General features: G+C 40.5%; 4 protein-coding genes across 5 annotated transcripts; 3 read left to right on the top strand and 1 right to left on the bottom strand.

The window, feature by feature from the left end:
• The first annotated feature begins 912 nt into the window (after positions 1 to 912).
• Positions 913 to 10,270, top strand: sparcl1 (SPARC-like 1). The gene is made up of 11 exons (XM_083764447.1): positions 913 to 1,002; positions 2,835 to 2,890; positions 3,212 to 3,268; positions 3,372 to 4,484; positions 4,697 to 4,805; positions 5,263 to 5,384; positions 5,481 to 5,601; positions 6,241 to 6,377; positions 6,735 to 6,883; positions 9,306 to 9,454; positions 10,034 to 10,270. The coding sequence occupies exons 2-11, from the start codon at positions 2,837 to 2,839 to the stop codon at positions 10,060 to 10,062; spliced, it is 2,040 nt and encodes a 679-aa protein (XP_083620573.1). The 5' UTR covers positions 913 to 1,002; positions 2,835 to 2,836; the 3' UTR covers positions 10,063 to 10,270.
• Positions 10,271 to 16,731: 6,461 nt separating this feature from the next.
• LOC310858852 (uncharacterized protein) lies at positions 16,732 to 19,229 on the top strand. Its single transcript, XM_083765140.1, has 9 exons — positions 16,732 to 16,781; positions 16,927 to 16,986; positions 17,159 to 17,173; positions 17,322 to 17,474; positions 17,764 to 17,832; positions 17,939 to 17,992; positions 18,258 to 18,314; positions 18,531 to 18,581; positions 18,682 to 19,229. Exons 2-9 carry the CDS (start codon positions 16,942 to 16,944, stop codon positions 18,754 to 18,756), a joined length of 519 nt encoding a protein of 172 aa, XP_083621266.1. The 5' UTR covers positions 16,732 to 16,781; positions 16,927 to 16,941; the 3' UTR covers positions 18,757 to 19,229.
• Positions 19,230 to 20,174: 945 nt separating this feature from the next.
• On the top strand, positions 20,175 to 23,936 carry LOC310858997 (uncharacterized protein). Of its 2 annotated transcripts, none has more exons than XM_083765345.1 (11): positions 20,175 to 20,245; positions 20,386 to 20,448; positions 20,628 to 20,663; positions 20,798 to 20,845; positions 20,969 to 21,160; positions 21,747 to 21,797; positions 21,905 to 22,156; positions 22,296 to 22,313; positions 22,537 to 22,617; positions 23,726 to 23,786; positions 23,881 to 23,936. In XM_083765345.1, exons 2-10 carry the CDS (start codon positions 20,389 to 20,391, stop codon positions 23,759 to 23,761), a joined length of 774 nt encoding a protein of 257 aa, XP_083621471.1. In that variant the 5' UTR covers positions 20,175 to 20,245; positions 20,386 to 20,388; the 3' UTR covers positions 23,762 to 23,786; positions 23,881 to 23,936. The 2 variants fall into 2 exon arrangements, with proteins under 2 accessions (XP_083621471.1, XP_083621470.1); XM_083765344.1 differs by having other exon boundaries at positions 20,178 to 20,245; positions 20,969 to 21,175.
• LOC310858340 (uncharacterized protein) lies at positions 23,932 to 27,151 on the bottom strand (the record flags this gene model as incomplete). Its single annotated transcript, XM_083764446.1, has 12 exons — positions 23,932 to 24,221; positions 24,515 to 24,550; positions 24,663 to 24,698; positions 24,811 to 24,831; positions 24,920 to 24,949; positions 25,996 to 26,022; positions 26,142 to 26,168; positions 26,276 to 26,302; positions 26,431 to 26,451; positions 26,563 to 26,592; positions 26,680 to 26,775; positions 26,924 to 27,151. The coding sequence occupies 12 exons, from the start codon at positions 27,149 to 27,151 to the stop codon at positions 24,162 to 24,164; spliced, it is 639 nt and encodes a 212-aa protein (XP_083620572.1). The 3' UTR covers positions 23,932 to 24,161.
• Between the last annotated feature and the right edge of the window lie 250 nt (positions 27,152 to 27,401).

Genomic DNA, 27,401 nt, shown 5'->3' with positions numbered 1-27,401 from the left:
CGAACAGGGGTCTAACAGGTCTTTAGCAAACGGAAAATATATGTTCAAGTGGGTTGCCAATTGGAGAGTACCAATTTATCAGCTTCAATTTGATATATGATTTACAATTGCAATTTTGGCTGCTCATTTTTTTTGTTTGTTTCATCACTTCCAATATCACTTGTTTATCCTGTAGCCTATCCTGTATGACAGGGGATCTCAAACGTACATTTCAAGGACCGCCAGTTCCTATCAATAATTTAGGCATAGGGAACCCTCAAGGACCCACATGGAGTTCCCGGACCTCACTTTGAGAACCACTGATGTATTGGTTATCTCTCCTGACCTGACTGGATGAACTGTGTTGTCAGAAATCATAACCGACAAGGAGACTTGTCATAGACTGACACCTAGTGGCAAAAATAAGCCAAGCATAACTTCAATTTGACAAATCATGTTTTCAGTTTGTGTGTGTGTGTGTGTGTGTGTGTGTGTGTGTGTGTGTGTGTGTGTGTGTGTGTGTACTGTACATAGAGTAGGCCTATGCTGTTTATATGTATGCATGTATATTTAACTTTACATACGTTTTGTTAAATAGAACAATGACATTACTTCATCTGTTTTAATGCATTTGTGATTGTTTATTTATTTATGTTCATATTATATTGGTAGAGGCAACGCCTGTCGCTCTGCAACTTGTCCTTGCCGCAAACAGGGACCCTCCCATATCCCAAAGCTGTTGATACAACAGACCTCAAAAGTGTGTGTGTGTGTGTGTGTGTGTGTGTGTGTGTGTGTGTGTGTGTGTGTGTGTGTGTGTGTGTGTGTGTGTGTGTGTGTGTGTGTGTGTGTGTGTGTGTGTGTGAGACGTGTGTGTGTGTGTGTGTCCGTCCAGCATAGTGTGTGGACAGTGTGTGTGCTGTCTTGACTAAGAAAGGACATATTCTCGTCTAGATTCTAGAGCACGTGCATGTATTGATATTTCTGTGGGATTCTCAGTTCTGCTCCAACTCCCGACCTCAGGTAAAGGGTTTTTTTTAATCATGGAGACCTTTAAGCTTATTTTGAAGCTTGAAGGACAGCACTTGATGACCAAAAATGTGTTCTTGACATTCCTTTTAGTAATTTTGTAGCATGTATTGGAATCTGAGTGTGTTGTGTCATTGCATTATACATATAATTATAACATGTACATTATAATATGCATAATTTCTTATAATTGCTCTACTGATCCATATTGACTGTGATGTCAGCATTATTGCATTACAGTGCTGTGCTGTACATATTCCTATAGCGTACTCCCAAATATCCTGCATTTGACACATTAAAGGTGTGTCAATGAAGATTGTAAGCATGCTTTATACTGAATATAGAACACAATTGCATTGATGGGTGCAACATATAAATTTTTATCTAATGTTGCCTGTTCATGTGATATTCTTTTGGTAAGATGTTAATGGTGAAATGAACTTAGTTAATTATAATAAATAAATAATACTAAATGTTTATGCATAGAATGGTCAGTGCAATGAAGTTGTAGTGATTATTTGGGCATTCTCATTCCTGGGCTATTGTCAGTGGTGGAAAGTAACTAAGTATGTACATTTACGCACTTCAGTACAATTGAGGTATTTGTACTTTACTTGAGTATTTCCAATTTCCAGTACTTTTACTCCACTACATTTCAGATACAAATATTGTACTTTTACTCCACTACATTTATTTGAAAACTTTAGTTACTAGTTACTTTGTACTAGATTTAGATTATTATTACAAAACTTACTTCAGCCCTTTCGGCTATTTGAAAACAGCCCATCTACAAGCTCACAATGCGTTGTGAGCTTGTAGATCTGCTATTTTCAATATATTTTTATATCTTAAAAAACTTGAAACGTATACATTTGCTTTTGGTACTTTAAGTACATTTTGATACCAATACTTTAGTACTTTTACTCAAGTAAATCTTGATTACCGGACTTTTACTTGCATAACGGAGTAGTTCTACATTGCAGCATTGATACTTTTTACTTGAGTAACAAATGTGAGTACTTTCTCCACCACTGTCTATTGTCCCGCTGGACTGGTCCAGTAATGTGGGCTTTGTCTCCATCCAGTGAGACAAAAACATTGTGGACTTAGTCAACTATTTCCAGTCTGGTAGCCTCTAATGTTGACTTTAGTCTGCCGGTTCTGAATGTGACTTTGGAGAGAGGGGCACGACTCATCGGCATGTAACCGTGGCAACGGGTCAGGATAATCCCACGGCTCTCCTGGTCATGACTGTGTTGGGCAGCATACAGATGCACAGAACGACTTCCATGCACTTTGAAATGTGCAGGTGTCAAGTTCAACTCTTGTTTTATGACCAGTTAGATCAGTGGTTCTCTCAAACTGCAAGGTTGATATGTATTTGTATATATATGTATATATGTATATATATATGTATAAAGGCTTTGTGCCAGGGACCCCCCAGAAGAGAAAAACGCTTGGAAACTTTTGGAAACGTTTGACAAATGTTTCCAAACATTTGCAATATTTCTCAAAACCTTTCAAAAATAGCAGTTGCACAAGCTCACTGCAGCGCGGCATATAAATAAAATATTAAAATGCATAAAGTCGTTAAAATGATTGTGATGCTGTATTAAATAATTTTGTAAGGTCCCTGCAGGACCTCACTTTGAGAACCAATTAGTTAGATGTTTAGAAGTGTGTTGTTTTCTTTATCAGTGACTGCTGACTGGTGCTACACTGACTGTGTTATCCTGGAATATACTTCATGTGTTTAAAGTTAAATTATTATCTTCATATTATATCATGATTTTCTTTGCACTTTTGTTTTAATGTTAATGTCACAGGTATGAGGGCCAGCGTTGTACTTATTTGGTTATTGGCATCAACATTTGCTTTGTCTGTAAGTACATTTTTTCGAGTAGAGAATTATGCAATTCCTCATTGGCATTCTAGAGAGAGAGAGAGAGAGAGAGAGATCGAGAGAGAGTGTGTGTGTGTGTGTGTGTGTGGGTGTGTGTGTGTGTGTGTGTGTGAGGGTGTGTGCGCGTGTGTGTGTGTGTGTGTGTGTGTGTGTGTGTGTGTGTGTGTGTGTGTGTGTGTGTGTGTGTGTGTGTGTGTGTGTATTTATGCATGTATACTATACACACAGTATAGATACAGTATACAGTACAGTATACATTCATACAGTATAAATATAAAGGATATTTCTACTTATACTCAGGTAAAAAGTAAACCACATGGCAAACACAAGACCTCACACACAGCCAACAATGAGAAGGTACAATGAAACACTGAATTCTTTAAATTTTATCAAATCGGTATTCATGTGTAAGTGTAGACGTACTGAACAAATAAAATACCTGTCCTCTCTCCTGGATAAGGATGCGCTCCCAGAGGAGGCCAAGGAGGGACAGGTGTTGCCGACCTTCATCACATTTGAGGCCAGCAGCCAGGAGCAAGAGGACGAGGAAATGAGCTCGGAGGACAATGCCAACTCTCACATTGACAAGGATGGTGTTTTGGAGGCGTCTGAAAGGAACGACAAAAGCACCCCAGTCCTACTGAGTGAGGAAGAACTGGTAGATCTCCTTAAAGAAGAGTTGAAAGAGTCAGACGAGGCAGAAGAGTCGGTAGAGGAAGAAGAGTCGGGAGAGGAAGGAGAGAAGGCAGATGAAGAAAAGATGCAGTCCGAGGAGGCTGGTGACATAATCGAGAGCGAGGGCGCCGAGCAGGTGGAGAGAGATGTGGAGGAGACAAAGCTGTCAGATACAAAGCTGTCAGATGAGGTGGAGGAAGAGGTGAAGGAAGAGAACCAGAAAGAAATGGAGAAAGAAGAAAAGGTGGTTGGCGAAGAGGTGACATCAGTCGAGGCAAGTGAGGGAGACTCTGTCACCGTAGTAGAGGAGGAGTCAGGTGTGGAGGAGACCGATGGCAGCACAGCGTCGGAGATCCCTGCTGACCTTGACTACGCTGCTGATAGCGACAGTTCACAGCCTCTACAGACTGAACCCCAAGCTGATGATGCCCGCCCTCTCTCAAAGACAGATGTTGCAGATGTTAAAGCGGAGGACAAGGGGACCAGTGAGAAAGCTGCACCTGTGGCTGCTGATGACTACGAACAAGACTTTCAAAACACGGAAGCATCGGAAAGTGGTGAAGACGTGAAAGCTGATCAGGGCAAAGACAAGGGCGAAGGTTCCCTGGACGAAACCAAGTCAGAATCTGACTTCCAAGAGCCAAAGAGCAGTGTGGAGCTCGCAGGGGCACGGCTCGCTGGAAAGGAGGATGCGGCGAAAGAAGAGAACAGCAATAATGACAGTGCCAGCCACGCCAAGGGAAAGAAAAGGAAACATAAGAAGAACCAGAGGGTGAGGAAGCACCACATGCAGAGAGATGAAGGCCAACAAGGACGTGGGCAGATTCAAGAGGACACTGAGAGCCGCAACATTGATAACACTGTCCACAAGGCTAAGAGGAGAAGGGCAGGGAAATGGGTAGGCTACTGTATAACACAGTTTAAACTATTACCTTTTCTGGTGCTGCTATGGACAGACAGACAGTATTGATAATGCTTTATTAGCAGAGTTGGCTGTATCTTCACTGATTTGACCTTTCATTGTTTTACATCTTTCATGCAGTATGTTGTTTTTATCCACATTGACTTCTTCTGACCCTGTGCTACTATTCCCTGTGTCTGTAATTCCAGGCTACTTTAGTGGGCATGAATCCAGTTCAAATTAGAGCAACGGTGGATCTCTACCCCAGTGCTGGACCCTCTCTTGTTGGAGGCATACATCGTCCAGATGCCCCTGCTGGTTAGTGTCTTCTTGTCAAGTCAGCAGTTGCGGGGGCAGCCATATTCCCCACCATGATAACAACCACCGAAAACCTCCTCACTGACCCGGCAATCTCCCTGGGGAATCTGCTGACGGGATCATTTAGCTAGAAATCCCACGTGAACAGTGACACTCTGCTTCACGGTCAATCCCTAAACACAACCCTGCAGGCTTAAGGAATCTATGAAAGAGATCAGGTTGAATTTAGGCACTGTACAAACGTAAATGCTGATGGAATGTAGGGGCTGCTGTGCACTGCTTATACTCTCATCCCGCTTATATACTCTCATCCTATTGAAGACGGCACAGTTATTGGTTTTGCACAGAATCCATTGTATGGACATTACACCAGTGTCAGTGTCAAATTGCACTGTACAGGCCATGGTTACATTTTGATATTTACTGTACATATATACGTTTCTACCTTTTCTTCTAGACCCTTGTGACAACTTCCGCTGTAAACGTGGAAAGACCTGTAAACTAGATGAGAACAACAAGCCCTCCTGTGTGTGTCGGCAGGCATCAGAATGCCCCCCTAGCGTGAATGAATTTGAAAATGTACGTACAAATTCACTGAGTGACTGCCATAATGGAAATGTGTATTGTACATTTATTGTGTAGTATTTTTATTTTCACAATGTTCCACCATTACAGGTCTGCGGGACAGACAATAACACATATGACACTTCATGCGAGCTCTTTGCAGCTAAATGCAATCTGGAGGGAACCAAGAAAGGACACAGACTTCACCTCGACTACACTGGGCCATGCAAATGTAAGGCCTATTTTATCTAACCACGTAAGCCCCATTCAAACAAAACGTGTCGCAATGTGAGCATGCAGATGAAACGTCTGTTTTGTGTATACAGTATACACCAAGGTTTTCATTAACTGAACTAAATATAAACTAATGATAAAACTGAAACTGTATATCTAACTAAAACAAACTGAAATTATAGACAAAATGCCCTTCGTTTTAGTTTTTGAGTGGTGCAACCACTCCAAGGAACAGCAATGTCCGTGTTCACCTACCTATGTGTTCGTTCACCTACTGTACCTACCTACCTATGTGGCCATGAGCACCAGTATGACTATGAGTACCAGTAGGGGCGCTGTTGTGCCAGAAACAGAGAGATAGTATTAGTGCTGCATGCACTGTTGCCTGCTAATGAGAGAGAGAGAGAGAGAGAGAGAGAGAGAGAGAGAGAGAGAGAGAGAGGAGAGGAGGGGGGAGAGGGGAGTTGCAACACTCAGTTCACACGGGTGTGATTTTTCTCGTTACCAACAGTAACTGATTTCTTTTTTTTTACACGCACGCACACACACACACACACACACACACACACACACACACACACACACACACACACACGCACACACACGCACACTCTGATGCTTTCTCTCCCTTTCACAGTCATAGCTCCATGTATGGACACTGAGCTGATCCAGTTTCCTCTGCGTATGAGGGACTGGCTGAAGAATGTACTGCTGCAGCTCTATGAACATGACTCCATGAGCCCTGGCTTCCTCACCTCCAAACAACGTGTCAGAGTAAGATACAGTGCACACTACACAAGAAGCAACAAATTATCATCATTTTACAAATACAAAAATAAATACATTTTAAAAATAACATATGAACTACATCTTAAAACAGACCTTTTTTATTTATAATTGGCTAACCAAATCCAAGATAGCATATTATTTTTCATACATTTCTGTGAATATAATCCTAATTTAAAGGATCAAACTTGGATCATATATTGTAATACTTCTTTGTCTTTGTATACAATCAGAGTGACACTTTATTCATAGCCGATTTCAGTTTGATCAAATATGGATTTAACCTGCTCTGTGTTGTCAACCATTAATGGTATGAGCCTAAATGTATTCCATGTTTTACTGAAGGTAAGAAAGATCTACGAGAGTGAGAGGCGTCTTCATGCCGGTGACCACACCCTTGAGCTCCTCGCACAGGACTTTGAGAAGAACTACCACATGTACATCTACCCCGTGCACTGGCAATTTGCCCAGATAGACCAACATCCTTCGGACAGGTACACCTCAGTGACTTCACACATGTTTTCCCTATGCACAATAGAGGGTATGCGTGTGACATCATCATCAAACCCGGAAGTTATGCAGGAACGCCTACTGAGTGGCAAAAAACTACTTTCTGTCCTTGACAGACCATACATCCAAACAGAAAAGTCCTATCTGATTGCATTAATCAACATTAAACAATGTTAAACTCACTTTGCATGTTGCTTTGCCACTCGATTTGCCATTCACTTTAAGCATGCGCATACTCTCTATACCAGGGGTTCTCAACCTGTGGGTCGGGACACCCAGGGGGGTCCCCACATGATTTTGTTTCTGGAGGAGAGAGTCCCCAGGTGACAGTGAGTGAGTGAGTGAGACAGGGAATAGTAGCAGAGGGTCAGAAGTCAATGTGGATAAAAACAACATACTGCATGAAAGATGTAAAACAATGACAGGTCAAATCAGTGAAGGTACAGCCAACTGTCTGTCTGTCTGTCCATTTACAGCAACGGAAAAGGTAATAGTTAAAACTGTGTGTAGGCCCGGGCCTTCATTCTCGGGCCTGTTGAGAACTCTCGTTTTCACCGGGTGCTGGGCGCAGCTGCACTAATAACTTTGGGGCGGGCCCGTCTAGAGTTTGAAGGTATCAGTCAAAAGGGAGACATTGAAGAGGAAGGGGAAGGATCAACATACGGAATGTCAGAACAGGTCAGCTCCATATATGGAGATCTAAGCGTTTGAGGTCAGATGTAGAGTTGCTGGCCAATATTGATGACATCAGGGATGTCACGATGTGAAGAGGGTTAGGTCTCAACGCAGGACAAAGGCAGAGCAGTCGAAATTGCAGGCGGTTTATTCACTCAAATCCATACACGAGGAGAACACAAGGACTAGTAACAAAGAACACTGGGAGTCAAAGTACTATAGGAGCATAACACTAGTGACGTACAAACAATGATCTGACAAAGAACTGAAAAAACAGGAGAGTATAAATACACAGGGAAAACAGGGCACAGGTGAACATAACTAATAATCAACACTGGGATAGGCTGGGGAACTAACAGGACAAGGTGGAAACACTTCAAACACTTCAAATCACAAATCATGGTGAGACAACACAGGCAACAAAAGCAACAGAGGAAACCAAGAGACAAAACGTACTACAAAATAAGAGTACACAAGTGCAAAGGAAACTCCTTGGAACTAAGAGACCAAGAACACACAATACTTCAAAAATCACAACAGAAAAGTAAAACACCAACTAAAACTATGGACAAGGAACACTAGAAAACATAACACATGTCACGGACCGTGACAGGCTTAATATTGATGACATCAGGGATCTCATCCCTGATGATGTCACGTGATGCCAAAAGGCATGCCATGACCAAATATGGAAGCGTGGGGTGGCGGATGGACGGACAGACGTACGGACTGACTGACGGATGGGAAATGCACGTTTTCATAGTACAGTAAATGCGTCCTGTGGCCGCAAAAAAGCTGGTCAAACATTGACAAAATTGACAAATAATATAAGAAAGAGACAAACATTTCGAAAATAGCAGGTTGAGAACCAATGCACATACCACTGTTTCCCAAACAATGGGTCGGGACCCATTTGTAAACACTAATTAAAAATTTCTTCTCCAGTATATTCATGAAGAAATCAAAGAAAAGTCTAAGAAATTCCATAAATTAGAAATCAAATGTTTAAGAAGTAGCGAAAATAGCAGATCTACAAGCTTGTATATTTGCTATTTTGATTAGTTTGGGTCTCGGGCAAACATCTTATGTCTCTTTTTGGGTCACAGGCTACGTAAATAGTTTGGGAACCACTAAACATTATGCCATGTATTTACATTCGAATTATAATTGAATAAATGGTATAACATTCGTGAGGTATGAGCGTGTGAGTGCACTGGAAGGTGATTCGTAAAGTATTCAAATCACCAGTGGTGGACAGTAATTAAGTACATACATACTTACACTTTAGTATTTTTTATTTCCAATACTTTTAGTTCTACTCCACTACATCTTAGAGCCAAATATTGTACTTTTACTCCACTACATATATTTGAAAACTTTAGTTAAGTTACTTTGTACATTTTGATTATTATTACAAATCATACAGTAATCACTTATACCCAATACATTTCGGCTATTTAAAAAATATTTTTATCCATTTAAAATTTAAAAACGAGAAATTCTGCCTAATGCATACTTCTACTTTTGGTACTTTATGTACATTTTGATGCCAAAACTTTTGTACTTTTACTCAAGTGCATTTTTAATTCCGGACTTTTACTTGTAACGGAGTAGTTCTACATTGCAGTATTGATACTGTTACTTCAGTAAAACAATTGAGTACTTTTTCCACCACTGCAAATCACCATCCTCACAATTCCCAGTTCATTCATCCATGTCTCTGTCATGCAGGTTCCTGTCCCATTCAGAGCTGGCCCCGCTCAGGGTCCCTCTGGTGCCGATGGAACACTGCACCTCCCGTTTCTTCCAGGAGTGTGACGCTGACAAGGACAAGCAAGTGTCCTTCAAGGAGTGGACTCAGTGCTTCGGCATCAAGGATGGTAAGGATGTCAAAATGGAACCAAGCCAGCAGCATATAGGATGTATGTGAAATGTTGTGAAAAGAGGGTTCTACACACCAAGCACTATATAACTATAAATGAATAGTATATAAGTTTATAGTATATTATATTATACTATTATATAGTATATTAAGTATATTGTTTTAAAAATCATTCTAATTCAAGTGGATGGTAGAGTCATACAGTGCTTAGTGTGCATGGCCCTTAATATGATTTGGGTTTTGAAAGATAGAGATTACTTTGTAACAATTGGTGATATGTCTCGCCATGTGACAATGCAGAATTTGTTTAACCACTTTAACCCTGGGGCCCCTATTGTTATTATAGGAGAAAATGTTAACAAAGACTTTCACACACTTTCACAAAGATTTTACAATGGTCACAATGCATCGCACCCACCGTGACCCGTTGGGAGCTTGTAGACAAGCTCTCTTCACTGCGCAACATCATTGTAGGACAAAGACAATATGAAATATGCCGCTCAAGTGGTAAAATGTTTAACAAACTGTGATGAGTTCAGAAGACCCCTTCAATCCCTCTTTTTCATTGTCTCTACAGAGGACATGGATGTCAACCTACTGTTCTGATTCCAACTCTCTACCTCATCTACTGTGGATACTGCTCCAACAAAGCAGAAAGGAGGCAGTTCAGTTCTGCATATTTCAACTATGTCAAAAGGCACTCTGAAAAGTACAAATAAAATAGAATCATTGTACTTCCTACTACATAGTAATACATGGATGAGGGACACATCTCCCACTCCCATAGCTATTTGTAGTTTTATACAAAAACGGTTTTCTGAATGCATTCCAAAAAGGGGAAATGTTTACAACGAATCATTATGGTAGAGAGAGAGAGAGAAGAAAAAAAAAAACTTTTCAAATATGCATGATTATGATGTGCATATTAGAATGCTTTAGGACAGAATGTCTTTTCACTTTTAAAGTCAAGCTTAGAAAAGTTAATATCCTTGTAGAGTTGTTATTCTATATAGCAAATGTAAAAACACTGTCCTGTTTACCAGTTTTTTCAAGTGGTGGCGAGTGCTGTAAATGTTTGTCGCTGTTCCCATGTTTTGTTTGATGCTTCACAACAGTTCTAATTAAAGCTTCTTGGACCACAATGGACCTCACAGTCTTCACACAGAATATTTTAAGTGTACATTGTAATCAATCTATAATGATACCTGCTCCATATATTTTGTGATTTTCATTTTTACAACTATATAAAACCTACCCTGGGAAACACAGAGAGCCCTAACACCAAAACCTTTATTTAGTCGATGATTTTACTTTAGTGACCATTACATCAAGAGGTGACATCTGCACCCCACAGACCTAGGGGATGAGAATTCTGGCCACTGACTCCTGGGTATGGTTTGCCAGATAATCCTGAATAATGGACCTCTGCATGGTGTAAGGAAGCAGAAAATAGCAAGCCAACATGGTCAAGATGATTACAGTCACCTGTGTATAGAGATCAAGCACTTGACTCTGATTGGAGCTCTCTGGGTGAACATGGAAGCTGAGTTTCTCTATAAAAGCAGAAAGAACGAAGGAGCACGTCAGGTTTCAAATGACTCCTGTGTCACTGAGCAAAAACAGAATGTTTTGCATACTTTGGATTATCTTTCAGACCTTGGCATTTGTGGCTGAAGGTGGGTCTTCAGAGAGTGCCGAGGCTGCTGCCAAAGCGGCAGCAAATAATGGTGGAGCAGCAGCAGCAGCAACAGCAGCAGCAGCTGGTAACAATGCCAACCAGGCAGGTCAAAACGGGGCTCAACAGAATGGTCAAGTCTTTTTAGCAAGACTGCAAGCTGGTGGCTCATTTATCCTCCAACCATTTGGGGCCACCATTGAGCAGCCTTCCCTGCAGCAGGTGCTTCCCGGTGGATCACTCCAACAGGGCGGGACAATCTTCGTGGCACAAGCAGGAGGAGCCAATGGCATTCCACAACAGGGACAGTTGGCTCAGTCTACCAATGGCGGGGCAGTGTTACCGTTGCAATTGGGTCACTCCGCCAACGGTGGGTTAATAACCATTCTGCCGCAGTCAAATGCAATAGGAAGCCCTCAGAATCCATTTCTAAATGCAATAGGAAGCCCTCAGAATCCATTTCTAAATGCAATAGGAAGCCCTCAGAATCCATTTCTAAATGCAATAGGAAGCCCTCAGAATCCGTTTCTGTTTTCTGGACAACAAGTGCAGCTGATTCCACTGAATGCAGTGAGCAACCAGCAGCAGCTGGCAGGGCAGGACACTCGGAGGGTCCGAATCAAGCGTTCACGTGCGCCGCGCCTCAGAAGAACACAGCCTTCTGGGAAACCAACGACGACTGCTGAAGAGAAGGAAGAGGAATGTTCTGGAGCCGGAGGAGAAGCCGAACAGATCATCATGAGCACTTATTAAAAATGCTCTCAAACAACATGTCAATAAGTGTGTTATACATCATGACTCCCTCTTACATCCTGATCTGATGCCATAACTGGTTGTTCATGTTTTAAAGTTGAATTTGACCTTCATGGGTCAATGTATAATTGCAACAAATAAAACGAATAAAACGTATTGTTGGTCCATTGTGAAATTGTTATCTTTATGGCTGCACAAAACACAATCCAGTGGTATAATAACAACAACAACAACAACAGAGTTGTTATTCTTAATATTATTATTACCCCATCCATCTGCATGTGCTGGGTTAGGGCATTCCATAGCCTAGAGGCAACAACACTAAAAGAAAGTTATGGTTCTCAGAACTATTCTGAGCCATATATAGGTATAGGATTTGATCAGTCGATCCAACAATTGCGAAGTTGGAAGCCTCTTACAACCAAGTAACCAACCCATGTACATAGGCTGCCAAATATAAACACACGTAGATTGCACAAGTAGATTGCACCTATATAAGGTAGAATCAAAGGTGCAGGCCACTTCAAGAATCAAAGAATGGAAATGGATTTGTTCCCTTCATTGACAATAACAACAACATCTGGTGTATTAGCAGAGAGATGTGCAAAGATTTCAGGATTTTCAGTACAGAGTTGAATGGTTTGACACAGGAATGTTTGTACATTCTCAATTTCTCACAGACAAAATGTTTAGATATGTCCTTTGTTATGAGATCAACTATTCTGTCATGGCGTGCTATGTAAAGCCTGTAGGGCCAGGCATAGCAGCCATTCAGAATATGTTACATGGTTTCTGTAACAACTTAACAGGCCCTGTGGTGTGATGAAAACAATGAGGTACATGGGTGGAGGGAAGGAAACGAGAGGGAAAGGTTGAGTCTGGCGGGAAGGATCTGTAACCTGGCTTGTGTAAAGGTTATACTGTAAAGGTGATACTGTCCTCATTGAGAGCTGTGTTCCTTAGAAATGAATGGGAAACAGAGTGGTCAGCAATTGGGGAAGACAAGCAAGTTTCCCCTGGAGTTTAAGTCCAGTCCAGTGTTGTTGCCGATGTTGGAACATATTCAACAGGGTCCACCTAGGTGTCAAGGTGAGTGTGTCCACTGTAGGTCACTGTTGCTCTAACAAAGGTGAGGCAGTCAGTTATGTTATAATATCCTCAGAAACCCTCAGAGTCAGAGTGCGAGTGTCCAGTTTCCCACTGGGATTCCTTTTGAACCCAAGAAAGTGGGGCTCTGACTCCCTGGCTAAATGGACCTTGCGTCTCCTCAAATCGAGGAATAGGGAAGATCTAGCCAGCTCCCTAACATCCCTGTCATCATTATTCAGCATGCTGTGGGACAAACGGACAAAGAAAACATATGTGATGTGTATTTATAATTTATTTCTGTTTTGGGGGTGTTAACCAAATATTTTCTTACATTTTGTGTAGTTTCTGTGTTCAGGAAATTAATGTGATTTTTTTTATTTGTGTTTTTGGTGTAAGACATGAAAATTCATTCACATATCATATTGTTTGTCATATCTGTGATTGTGCTTTGGCAACACTTGTAAAATGTCATGCCAATAAAGCCTGTTGAATTGAATTGAATTGAATTGAATTGAATTGAATTGAATTGAGAGAGAGAGAGAGAGAGAGAGAGAGAGAGAGAGACAGAGGAAGGCTCTTGTGATATATAAGTCAGTTAGTTATTTGACATGCTATGACATACAGTATATTGGACAAAACAGATAAATATTATAGCATACATCCCAATTTTCAAAACCTGTCCGAAGGAGGTTTAAACTAATGATAATAATAATAAAGTGTACAATGAAGAGTTTAAGACACAGGGGAAAAGCATTATAACTAGAATTAAATACACATGAGCTATAAGACAACATGACATGAAAAAAAAACATTGCATTGATGCAACTGGGACGTATCCTCAGTGATGTATCCCAAGGTCCTCTGGGTTTCGGGTCTCTCAACATCATACCCCTCACTCGGGTGACCCAGCCGGGGTGATCAAGTCCCGACTTACGTCCGTCCCAGTAGCTACCCTCAATCAGTCCCATTAGGGAAAAACCAGGGACACACAATCCGCTGCTCCAGAACTACTCTGCCGGTACTGGGCGGGCCGTCCTGTACTGGGTGGGTACCGGGCAGGCCATCCGGCGCGTGGAGGGACTAGGCACTGTGGGTTGACTCCTGGCCGGGCCTGGTGCCTATGCCTCACCAGGTCCACTCCTGCTCTCACCAGATGTAGCCAGGACCTGTGCATTGCACCAGATTCCCAGGATCAGACACTTCATTCGGGAGCGGTGGATTCTGCAGGCTACACCGGCAGGGAAACGGTGGTGCCGCAGGCTCCACTTGCGACTTGAATGGCCCTCCTAAAGGCCTCACGTGTTTTTTTTTGGGCTTCTTCCTCAAGGCGGACACATGCTGGGGTGCTAACCCAAACTGCTCACCCGGGAGCCGTCTACATTCCGGCTGTCAACCATCTCTCAGGTGGTCACCAGACTATTCCCGGTTGTCACATAGTCTATTCCTATGAGTCACAAAAAATAGAACAACTAAGAACTAAAAATAATGATATCTATGTCATAATAAATTCATGTGAGCACTGCCGGAATTTTAACCCCCTATTAAAACTTGCCATCAATCTTTAGTGGGTAGTTCAGTGGGTAGTTTTCCCACCTTTCCCGTAAAGTAATTAAGTCTGACCAAAGGAGATCTAGCTGGTACCTTAAAAGACAATCACCATTGATGAAAGATTGTGTAGTAGCTTTACCGGAGCTCTGACATCTAAGTCATTCAGAAAACAGTTGAAACATGATTATATAAAACATTTAAAAAACTGTTTGAATTTAATTTTCAATGGTTGCAATTTCTTAAAATATCACATTGGTGCCAGCTTATTGGTTTGCGGTCCATGATTTGCCTGCCTGTATAGAAATTATAGTTTTAAATGTGGTTGGAGAGGCTTGGTACGATGATGTAATGTTACAAGTGTGACATAATCATTGTATGTATTGCAGTGCAGTTTGATGCACCAAACTGCCCTGATTACAAATGTGTTATACCGGTCTATTGAAGTGAGGCTCTTATCATCATATGTATGGCTCATTCTGGCCAGTCACAATTTGCGTCCTCACTTTTGTCTTCAATGTTTGTGTTTTCAGTTTCACACTTTTGTCTTCAATGTTTGTGTTTACACAGACCCTCAAAGCTGGACATATAGGAGGGGCTGGCGCCCCTCAAAAATATATTAATATTCAGAGAGACAAATGGAAGCTGTTTCCAAGACAAATGGAAACTTCCTACTTTCCTACTGTATATTTTGTATTGCCAAACACAGCTAACACACAGACAGCAATTTGCAAGTAGCCTACAGTACGTCGTTGTTATTTTTGAGGGGCGCTTTGAGGGGCTCACCACCCATATGACCACAAAATAAAATATTTAAAAAACCATCCAAAAAGTAAACAAAACCAAAACAATATACAATTCCAGAACACAGCAGTTCTATTTAGAGAGAGTTATCAGGAAAGTCATTTGTCACGACATGAGACTGCAAACAGGAAGACTATGAGTCTGAAACCACCTCAACCACCTGGCAAGGTATAATTAATGTAAAGTCCCAGACTTCCACAGAGGGTGTTTACCTGGGATGCTGTGGGTGCTCTGTCAGCAACACAAAGCTGTTCTAACACGTGACGCCATACCCAGACAACCACACAGGGGATATGTAATGGCTACACTCATTTCTTGAGAATATGTTCTATGTCACGAGGACGGCATTTTGTTTCAGCATAATTATTAGTAAAAAAATAAACTTTTACAGGCTGAAAGTGGGTTTTGTTCTTTTTGCTTATAGTTATTGTTGGAAATTTGCTATGTTTGAATATTGTGTAAGCAAGACCTAGTTCAATTTTCTGGAACAAAAGGAAATGGGGACGTCATAACTTCTTGAGTTAAATGCTACAGTGTTCATTCAAATCTGTAATCCTAATATACCTACAGTACATGAAAAGAGTTACCTCAAGTCATAGTAGTGTTACTATATTCAATTAAGTCTCTTATACATGATACTGCCATAATGGAATCAAAGGTAAGTATGGGGATGTTGGAATTCAGAAATGGATATTTAGATTTCCACTGTCCTGAGGAAATACTTGATCAGGTTCTAATAATCTAAACATTAACCGCATTAACCTTTGCCATTAACCACTTAATATCTTTGTCAACCGGGGGCCGGGGTCCCCAGGAGTCTACCACAGTAGGTCTGCTCATTATTTCCCTCTACACCAAATCTCTTTACCGAAAATAGCAGATCTACATACAAGCTTGCAACGCATTCAGCGCAACGCGACACACTCTGTGTGAGCTTGTAGACCGGCTGTTTTAACGGACATTCGCCCTTTCTAACATTCCCATAGGGACGCTGGGGTTCAAATGGTTAATTATAAGGTAAGAAAATGATGCATGCATGGGCCTGCATTTGAAGTTTCAATGTTGGGAAACAAAAGCACCTCCTGATACTCTCATCAACCACAGTCCTCTTTAGGTGTTTCCTAAAGAAAAACCTTTGAGAAACCTTTTGACAAGTCACTGAATCATTTTGTTATTGTTTGTGGTTTCACCCAGCAATATCATGGAACAATGCAAGATGGTTGAATGAGAGATGGAGTCACCTAACACCTGCAACACATTCTACTATATTTCTTTGTATATCTCCATGAAAAGAGAACCTACCATGACATATACTGTAGGTGACAAATATAGCGTGTGGGCTTAAATCGTGTCTCTAATTGGCTCCTGATAATCTCTAGGTCCAATAAAAGGTGTTCTAATTTCGGAGGTCATTCTCGTCAAAAATCACCCGAAGCAAGAACATCATAATATTTCTAAGGTATGGAACTATTGTGTCTCTCTGTGTAATTGCACATCACAACTTTATCAAGTAATGCAATAGGTATCTTTCATATAATTGGTGTTTTTGGTTTTAACAAATGAAATTACACTTGGTGTCAAACCAATGGTTTTTATTTTGGCAGATTTCAAACGTCAAAATGAAGCTCCTTCTCCTCACAACATTTCTATCCACTATTGTTTATGTGAGTACACGATTCAGTCAATTTTGTCATTGTATCAAACCAAAGGTAAAGGTAAAATAGACAGCTCTTCTTTTAGCAAATATTTATATAGAAAGTATTTCAGTCTAGGTTGTAAGTTGTAAGTGTGAAATTTGTCTCTGTAACTAATTATTTTCAACTCTTATGTATTTAGGTCAATGCTGGCAAGGTGAGAAATAATTATTAATAATAATTATAATAATATCAATAACTGCATTGATTCTCAAATGAGTCTCAAATATTTAAGAAGGAAAAATGAAGAACTAAACAGTTCTATGGTGAATGCAAAACATCCCTTATTTTTCTTTTTGGAACAGGCAGCGAGAATGTTGGCCGCTATGCAAGCACAGCAAAATGGAGGAGGCAACCCAATGGGAGGCGGCATGGGGAACGCTCGTGCCATGCGTGGTGGTGGAGGCATGGGGGGAATGGGGGGAATGGGGGCCATGGCGGCACCCCAGTTTGCTCCGGTTAGTCAGTCAAATCCTCATGTTTGAGCTCCACTTAGTGCACTTTCAAACTTGCGTCCCTATTTTGGGACACCTATATGTCAAATAGCATGCACATGTATAAGCTCAAATCGCAACACATTGAATCAGAATCAGAATCAGCTTTATTGTCACGTCACAGTTTTACAGGTAAAGAAGTGGGTGAAATTCATTTTTGTGCATAGTATACTTGGTATAACGCTGCTATAAGTGCTAATGGAGACATGGAATTACATGGAGAATAATGTTGTACTCTCTCTCCCTTGCAAAGTATCCTCAACAATACCCTATGTATGTCATGGCTCCTCAACCCGCTGCACAGGCCCCACAAGGCAATCCTGTTAGTATGACTTTTTAAACAAAACAACACATTTAATATTCTTTCACGGATTTGAATACCAGACATAAACATACTATTTGTTCTGTTCTATTTGTTTTTTGGACAGTTCGCATACATGCAAGCAGGGGGTGGAATGAATCCCTACCCACAGCAATACATGGTAATGGTCCACAATGTTGTTATTTTTAATAGAATTTTGTGTAATAATATATCTTGTAGCTAATAACACAGGTAGGTGTTTTACACCAAGAAAAGGTGTTATATATTATAATACAGGTCAACCAGCAGGATAACATATAGCACGCCTAAAGTACACCCAATCTGCATCCACTCTGCACTCCATTAGGAAACCAATTTGTAATGCAAAATTGAAGCATAGTATTGACATGAACTTACTTACTTACTCTACACCCTTTGATGATTAGGGAGGACCCGGTGGAATGCAACAGCCTGGTCAGTTTGACCCCATGAAACGATTCAAGGTACAGTCGGCCTATCAAAAACACAAAACACATGTTCATAAACAGGACACAGTTACGTACTATACGTGTGTGTGTGTGTGTGTGTGTGTGTGTGTGTGTGTGTGTGTGTGGTCTTTATCTGTGACTCGAAACTACAATCATGACTAGACTAATTATGTACATAATATTACACTAATAATAAATAATATTATTATAAATTATTATTCTCATTTCCAGCGTGAAGTAATGAAACAGGCAAAACCCGCCAAGACCACTGTGGATACTCAGGTAATATTGTCTAATTTTCAAATAAAATACACTTTTTTTCTGAATGTTTTACAGTATGCAAATGTCATGACCATTATGACCTCTTTCTTTAATCCCTCAGATTCCAGTTCCGACTGAAATGCCCACAACTACTCCTTGTACTGGTGGTGGTAGCAGTCATCACGCAGATAATTAAAATCAATTTAGTACAGGCCAATCTCTTTCCATACTAGCATAATTGTACATGTAATGACGGCTATTGAAACTTTGTGAAATCCGACTGCTGCTCTTTGTTAACATTTCTGTAAGACTTCATAGGTCCTAGAGATGAGTCATTGCATGATCTTATTTCTTTACAATAAAATGCTTTCTACACAATATTAAAGGAGTTGTTTGATGTCAGATGTTCCTTCAAAGCCAAGTCCAACACAACAAAAGAGAAAAAGTCAAATATTGAACTCTATGTCAGAGCTCTGCTGCCATCTAGGATTCAAATGTAAAAATGAATAAGCATGCAGACTGAAGTCTGGCCAGAAGTTCAACATACAGTAAATCTCTCCTTCTAATGGCAGTTGTGGCTAGTCTATTCAGTGTTGTCACAGGTGTTTGTTTACTGACACAATGTGTAGCTTTAAAAAAAAAAACAACAACAACCACAACAACTCACAGATGCACACATACATACATACATACATACACACACACGCGAGCGTGCACACACACACACACACACACACACACACACGCATGCACGCACGCACGCACGCACGCACGCACGCACGCACGCACGCACGCACGCACGCACGCACACACACACACACACACACACACACACACACACACACACACACACACACACACACACACACACACACACACACACACACTCAGAGAAAGGCTTCATATTTCAACAGAACATTTTTATTTGATGGTTTACAGTGGAGGAAGCTATTTAAAGTATTGGTATAGTACCAACTTTTGATATTGGATGCTTCTGTGAAAATTCAATAAACAAAAATAAGAGAAAGGCTACATATTTTTTGCACAAATCTCTATGGCCTTGTCACTTTCTTTGCTGTATATCATAAACATAAATCAAAACCGGCCAGACATCAGCAGCAATCTAAACATGATGTCAAGTTATGACAGGTTCGTCTGACAACATGCTTGTGCATCCTCCTTGGTGTGTTGTTATTACACGGTGCTACAATTCAACACAAACTTAGTATAAGAGACTATATCAACAGCACAATGTGTTGTGCAATGCATGGTAAACTAAAGATTCTTGTATCCTGGCCCAGTAAAGAGACAATGTGAAAGCTAATATAAAGCTAATATAAACAGTCAAAGCAACTGTTTTTATAACGGCACTGTGCATATAGGAGACAAACAGAATATAACATTTAATTCAATTTACAGACATGATACTGTGCATTAGTTTCAGGGCATGATGCTATGTCATGACATTTAGAGACATGACTTACTCTTAATAACACATCTGCACATCTTGTGTCATGGCTGTCTGAGTCTGCTGAGACTGATGCAATGTGGAATGATGTGTGTCACATTGACCACACACTGTCTGCATGGATTGGTGGTGGAGTATAACAGCTCAAAATGGGAGAATTTAAAAGGGTTATCGACACAGTGCACAGGAAAGGCACACTGAAACAAACCAGAATAAGGTAAGGTGATACAGAGGGAGATAGCCTATTACACATTTTTCTCTATTAGACAGAGGTAATGTGACATTCTATATGAAGGGTGAAACAAATTAATAGTTTTTTTATCAACAACTTTTGGTTTTGTTCTTCTCGTGCTATAGATCATGAAGCTGCAGTCAGTCCTTGCTTTGGTGTTTATTTTTGGTACAAGCTTCTCCATTCCTGTAAGTTAAGTCTCCACATCAGCTTGAAAAGCCTCATTTATACTTTGTTGGAGGACAGTGTTGCTCATCGCAACAACTCTTATTTTGTTGAAAGTTTATAATTTTTTGGCGAATAATGTTGCTATACTGAATCGCTTCTAAAATGAGAAACATTAATTTATTTGGCGATGCTTTCATAGGTGCAGATTGTGCAGCTTGCAAGTAACAGCAATGAGGTAAAAGTCTCACATGCAACTTATGTTTTCTGGACAGTGGACACTAATTTATGATCAAGGATAGTTCTAGTACTATTACTACTACTAATTGTTAACTTTGAAATGTGACCCTTCCTGTTTCTATGTGCTTATAGCTCCTAGGATTGAACCGACTAACTCTGGCAACACTTGGACAAACACAGGTCTGTTTAAAAAGCCCAGAACTGAAACAAACCATTTTAAACATATGTTTGACATCTTTTGTACTACTACTACTACTACTACTAATAATAATAATAATAATAATACAAATATTTCTTTCTTAGGGAATCCCCCAGTTTGTGCAGCTGCAACAGCCTGATATGCAGCTACTCAATCCCCAGTTGGTGAACTTTAATCCTCAAATGATGAACCCATTTAACCCCAATCAGTTCCAGTTCCCCAATCAGGGAACTGTCCTTTTCCCCAATGGCCAGGAGCAATTTGGGCCACAGGACCCCAACACTGTCCAACAGCAGGTACAAAACCCACAGGTAAGATGCATGTAATGCAGATTATAGATCAAATCATTCAACTGATTATTCAAGTGATTCTTGCATTAGAAAAATAAAGTGTTTACGACTTTACACACTTTGCGGTAACCAGCTAAGACTGATTTGCACCGCAAAATTGCTGATCTACAAGCTTACAATGTATGTCACATTGTGATGCAATGTGATCTTGTAGACTGGCTGTTTTCGCCGCGTGACACAAGCATGAATGATATAGTCCTAGACTAATTATTATTATTAGTGTGGTTGCCTATAAGCAAGCAGACTATTGAATATAGACTGAAAATTGTTTGAAAACGTTTAATTTGTGCAAAACCTCTCTCTTCTGCCCTCTGATTGGCCAGTGATTCGGAAATCTTCCTAAGGCTTGTGTGCTTTGCCCTCTTGTCAACTGTTGCCTATAATAGTGTGGTTTCCTATAGAGACAGGCAACCACACACTATTATTATAATACAGTGTTTGCCTTCAATGACTTGCCCAAAATAGGAATGCCCAGGGTTAAAGGGCAAATGTTGTGTACTTTCTCTTTATAATATGATTAAATATCTTTCAGGGAGGACCTTACCAGTATCCTTATGGATACCCACAGCAGCCTCGAATGCAGGTGTTGTAAAGTCACTACAAACATAATTATTGATTACACTGTCATGCAGACGCCTGCATTCAGATACTTACCACAAATTCAACCTTGGTTTGCCATGCTCCATACAGGGCTACCCCTATTTCCTGCCGCCATATGGTTACCCCCAGCAGAGGAATGTGGCACGGCAGCAGCCAAACAACAACAACCGTCAGGTGATCCAGCCCAATGCGTTCCAGCCCAACACGTTCCAGCCCAACACATTCCAGCCCAACACGTTCCAGCCCAACACATTCCAGCCCAACACGTTCCAGCCCAACACATTCCCACCCCAACTCAACCTGGTAGAGAGGACCACCATGAGGCCACAGCTCCCTCTGCAGGTGAGAATGTAGTATAACGTCAGAATAAGAAAAACCTTAAAGGTCACCTCAGTCCCTGTGTGTAGCCTAGCCTAATTGTTGGTACATTGGTGGCACTTTTTTAACACATTTTAAAATGCATTTATTCTTGTTTTTCCAGGCTCTACAGCCTAGAGGAGTGAGTACAAATCATTATCTTTTCATAATATCACACAATATTAGTAGACCCATGGTTCTTTTCAGAGTTACAGATCTGTAAAGGTCCATTTGTAACCCCTCTAGCAACCATGAGAGTCCCTGGACTTTGAGAACCACGTGGTCTAGACAAGTATAACTGGACCTAGCCTATAGCTTATGTATTGTTTATAAAATCCCGGGTTTTCTGTTTCTGCATGTGCCAGACAAGACCATCACTGACAAAAGAGACGTCTACAACTCTCCCTGATCCCCGTGGTGATGCATCTGGTCCTGGAGTTGATGAGGTATACTTATCAATGGTTCTCAAACCTTTTCAAATAAATATATATCTGGCCACAGATCCTCATCAGAAGGTCGTTACTGTCGTATAGACCCCATAAGAGAAGATACATGTTTTTTCTTTCAAAATGATTCCAAATCAAGATGATTCAATATCTCAAGACTTTCGACCATTCCTGACCGGGAACCACTATATGTACATTAAATAATACCTTTCAATCATTTTTTTTCTTCCTTTTTAATACATATTTGATGTTTTTCCAGAAAACTCAGGTCAGGATGTAGAAGGCATTTCTTTTTTTTTTTTAATCGGCCTCAGGTCTAAATGGGTTAAAAATAGCCGATCTAGGGGCATGGTGGCACAGTTGGTAGTGCTGTCGCCTCACAGCTAGAAGGTCCTGGGTTCGATTCCCGCTGGGGACGCTGTGGGCACTGGCGGCGTGTTCCCTCCTCCGCATCATCAGTGCCCATACCCGAGGCGGGGGTTGGCGATAGGGCCTTTCTGTGTGGAGTTTGCATGTTCTCCCCGTGTCCCCTAGGGTAGATACCCTCACAAAAACATGCCGTAATCCTGGTCTCTAAAACTACCTCCCCCTGGCCAGCTGGAGCGCCTGATGGAGGGGAAAGGAACTGGTCGAAATAACGTGTCCCTTCCACACGCCATGTCCGGCCGGGGAAATTCCCCTCTGTCAGGTGAAAAGAAGCAGCTTGGACTCCTCATGCATAGAAGGAGGCATGAGGTCAGTCCGCTGCCCCCCCAGGTTGGCAGAGGAAGTGTAGCGCCCAGGATTACATTAGATAATTGGCACTGGGTGAAAAGAAAAACTGGGTTACAAAATCGTGGGATAAAAAAAAAATAGCCGATCTACAAGCGCACAGATATTTTCGAATAGCCTGACTATAAAATTGTGTTAAAGTGGTTGTTAAACCTATGCTAAATTAGCTAATTTTGCTGGGGACCCCTTGCAACCCCCAGCCTAAAGGACCCCTGAGGGTTCCTGGCCCCACTTTGAGAACCAATGCAACACCCTTTCAACTCCATTTTTACATGAACTAAAGTACAAACACGCCAACAACAAAGTGCTTATGAATTGACCATCTTTCCCCATGCAGGGTCGTCCCAACTTCCCCTTCCTGTTTGAGCCATAGATCTCATCTGGGAAATATAAACAAGGTGATTATAGGTGTAAGAGCCATTTAATTGTTTTGTACAATATTCTTGAGTCCATGCTTATCCATTTAACTAAACAACCTAATGTATTTTACAGGAATCTGCTCTTCTGTTGTACCGGTTGCCTAATAAAGAGAATTTTGTCAAATTGAATGTGTCAAGAGTTTTATTTGATTTTGCACAATAATATTACAGTAAAATGAGACCTAGTTAAATTTACAATGTCTTTAAAGAAAGAAAGAAAGGGGTAATTTTGCGCTGAGAATTGAGTTCTGTTGTTGTGTCTTGTTCCTAAAAATGTGGAAACAAAAAATATAATTGAGCTGACATGACAAATGACATAATTGAAAATCATAATTTACTCAGACAATTCTGTCCTTACCGTGAATAGGCTAAGTCAGCTGAATAGTTGCTTTTTGAAACTCTGTGAGGTTTAGCCTGAACAGAAAACGGTCATAGTGATGTAAGTACGCAATTCAGATGACTCACCAGTGCCACAGTATTGTTAGTGGCTAAAGCTTCTACAAACTCATACATTGTAGATTTGTACACTTACCAACTGGCAGCTTTGGACAAAAGATAGAGAGAAAAAATATATTTTTATTTTTAATAAGAAGGAACATTCTGCACGTGCACGCACGCACGCACACAAACACGCGCACACACACACACACACACACACACACACACACACACACACACACACACACACACACACATTGTTTACTTACAGCATGGAAGATTCCATATTCAAAGGAGATTTTATTCTATAAGAGGAAAGAGATAAATATGCTCTATATAATTAAAATGTGAGAACAAAAAGAATGTGAAAATGTAAAACTATCACGATCTACATACACATACAGTATAAGGCATTACCGTGGCTGTGGGGTTGTAGATGAGCTTCAAATAGGGCTAAAATTGAATAAGGAAATTCACTCTTTTATATAAAAAATAAATAAAGAGTGTACTGTATATATTTAACATATACCATGAGTTGCAAAATCAAAGCAAATTTTAGGGTTACCTGTGGTCCATAAGCGCCAAACTATCACACGTAAAGAGAAAAATATATATTTTTAATTTGCTAACAAATTTTTTTGTCAAATGTATATTTGATGAATATGATCACGTACCATTGCCTGAGGTCCATTTGGTCTAGCTCCCTGCAGAAATATACAAAGACATTAAACAGAAATTAAACCACTGTAGCATCTGGTCGGTGACACCAGTGGTGGAAAAACTACTCAATTGTCAGTAAAAGTATCAATACTGCAATTTAGAACTATTCCATTACAAGTAAAAGTCAAGGAATTAAATATGTACTTGAGTAAAAGTATAAAAGTATTGGAATCAAAATGTACTTAAAGTACCAAAAGTATAGAAAGTACGCATAAGTAGGCTATGTATAATGTCCCATTTCAAGTTTTCAAATGTATACAATTCTTTTGAAAATAGAATATCTACAAGCTCACAATGCGTCATGATGCGACGCATTGTGAGCTTGTAGATCGGCTATTTTCAAAAGGCCAAAATGTATAGAGCGTCGCAGTCCCACCCCTGACAGGGGCCCAGGAAATAATTCCCTATTCATTTCCCCCATATGCTTTTCAAAAAGTATTTATTTAAAGACGTTTACGCAGCGGACAAAGACAACTCTTGTTGTGACAAATCATGACAATAAACACAATGTTTTGGGACGATCAAATAATTAGAAAGAAGAAAAAAGACAGGCTACAACACTTTTGTTTTGTTTTTCTTCTTACTAAAGAGTTGGCTTTGTCCGCGGCATAAATGTCTTTAAATAAATATTTTTTGAAATGTCTATGGGGGAAAATTAATGGGGAATGATTTCCTGGGCCCTCGTCGTTCTGAAAGTGGGCGGGCCTCGACACTCTATGGCTGAAGTGGCTAATGTACGGTATGTTTTGTAATAATAATCAAAGTAACTATAGTAATTAAAGTTTTCAAATAAATGTAGTGGAGTAAAAGTACAATATTTGCCTCTGAGATGAACTATTGGAAATTGTGTAATGCTCAAGTAAAGTACAAATACCTAAAAAATGTACTAAAGTACAGTACTTAAGTAAATGTACTTTCCACCACTGGGTGACACGATGCTGAGTGTATGTAATGGCTGCAATGAGGCAAGCAGCGTGTAATGTAATCGCTGCAATTAATGAGGCAAGCAGGGCGGAGGTTGTTTACTGACCTTTGGTGGAGGTGGTCCACCTCTAGCCTGATATTAAAGGATTACAAGTTAATGATGGTGTACTGTAGATAGTCTGTTGCCACAGTATAGGCGTACAGCAGCTGTGACTGATATTACAGTATTGCATGCTCCAATGCGTTGCTTACCTTTGGCAGCAGAAATATATTCTCACCCTGTAAAATGCATTACAGACATAAACCTTCACATCTGAATGTGGTTTACACAGCATAATTATACAATTAATAAAATAATAATGTATATAATCTTCATATAGGCCTACCTCTTTCAGCGGTAGACCAGTAACATTCTATGGAGGAAAGTCAGTTTGTTGAATATGTTGAATATGTTTGAATATGTTTTCTTTTTGTAATTACTGATATCACTGTAGGACCTACTGCCATGTTATATAACTAGATAACTGTTTCATGATTTTACCTGAAATGTCACATTGTCCGCCTGAAAAGCAATCCCATCATATAACAATCAGACTTTTTGTTTAATTGTCACCACTCACCAACAGTCAGTCACCATGCATGTTTTGCGGAACTTATGTAAAGTAGTCTATACCTTGAATATAGGGATGAACTCAATGTTGTCCTGTAACAATATAATAAATAATGCTTTTATTTAAATTCAAAATAAGCAATATATTTGACCGTGAATGCCATCATTTCAGCAGCTTACCACCATCTCAGGGTGCATTGGCTTCCCTCCAAAGAAGATGCCATCAAACAGAGCTGCATCCTCTCCATCAGGGGGTGCCAGAGGAAATCGAGCAGGCTGAAGAATTTGGCAAGACCCAGTTAATTAGCTTTCTGTTGCCATTTTACTCCTCAAAGTCCCCCAGGTTTAATTTAACTCTACAAATGGACATTTGTAGACTCCGATAAATGGATAAATGAAGGACTGAGGAGTGAGGACATCTTACCCTGCCACCGAGTCTCCCTCCTCTTGGTGGACCCCCACGTCCCCCGGACCTTCCTCCAGGACCACGGCCCTGACCAGGCCCATCAGGCATGAACCTTCCTCCAGGACCACGGCCCTGACCAGGCCCATCAGGCATGAACCTTCCTCCAGGACCACGGCCCTGACCAGGCCCATCAGGCATGAACCTTCCTCCAGGACCACGGCCCTGACCAGGCCCATCCTGCAGCATGGACACATTCACCTTGCGTTTACTTTTCAGAATGTATTATGGATCATCAATTTCATTAAGTATAGGCTCATCTCATGCCATTTTGAATTATTTTTGAATAACCCTAAATTAAACATAACAATTCATATCATTTTCAAAACAAAAATTGAACAACAGATAACATTTAAGAATTATGTTTGAAGCAAGGTACTAAAACTAACAAAATAACAAAAGGTGAAAAAAGTGAGGAGAAAAAAAAGGGTGGGTCTTC

Source organism: Protomyctophum parallelum, assembly GCF_964188405.1.
Source record: "Protomyctophum parallelum genome assembly, chromosome: 5".
Lineage (NCBI taxonomy): Eukaryota > Metazoa > Chordata > Actinopteri > Myctophiformes > Myctophidae > Protomyctophum > Protomyctophum parallelum.
This window is presented reverse-complemented; position numbering and strand designations above follow the sequence as displayed.

Bases quoted from the DNA above. Each gene is read 5' to 3' on its own strand.
- LOC310858997 (XM_083765344.1), top strand. From the start codon at position 20,389: ATGAAGCTGCAGTCAGTCCTTGCTTTGGTGTTTATTTTTGGTACAAGC. The intron at 20,664-20,797 runs GTAAAAGTCTCA...ATGTGCTTATAG, and splicing joins TTGCAAGTAACAGCAATGAG to CTCCTAGGATTGAACCGACT. The intron at 22,618-23,725 runs GTATACTTATCA...TTCCCCATGCAG, and splicing joins CTGGTCCTGGAGTTGATGAG to GGTCGTCCCAACTTCCCCTT.
- sparcl1 (XM_083764447.1), top strand. From the start codon at position 2,837: ATGAGGGCCAGCGTTGTACTTATTTGGTTATTGGCATCAACATTTGCT. The intron at 6,378-6,734 runs GTAAGATACAGT...GTTTTACTGAAG, and splicing joins CCTCCAAACAACGTGTCAGA to GTAAGAAAGATCTACGAGAG. The intron at 9,455-10,033 runs GTAAGGATGTCA...TTGTCTCTACAG, and splicing joins GTGCTTCGGCATCAAGGATG to AGGACATGGATGTCAACCTA.
- LOC310858852 (XM_083765140.1), top strand. From the start codon at position 16,942: ATGAAGCTCCTTCTCCTCACAACATTTCTATCCACTATTGTTTAT. The intron at 17,993-18,257 runs GTAATGGTCCAC...TTTGATGATTAG, and splicing joins CCTACCCACAGCAATACATG to GGAGGACCCGGTGGAATGCA. The intron at 18,315-18,530 runs GTACAGTCGGCC...TCTCATTTCCAG, and splicing joins ACCCCATGAAACGATTCAAG to CGTGAAGTAATGAAACAGGC.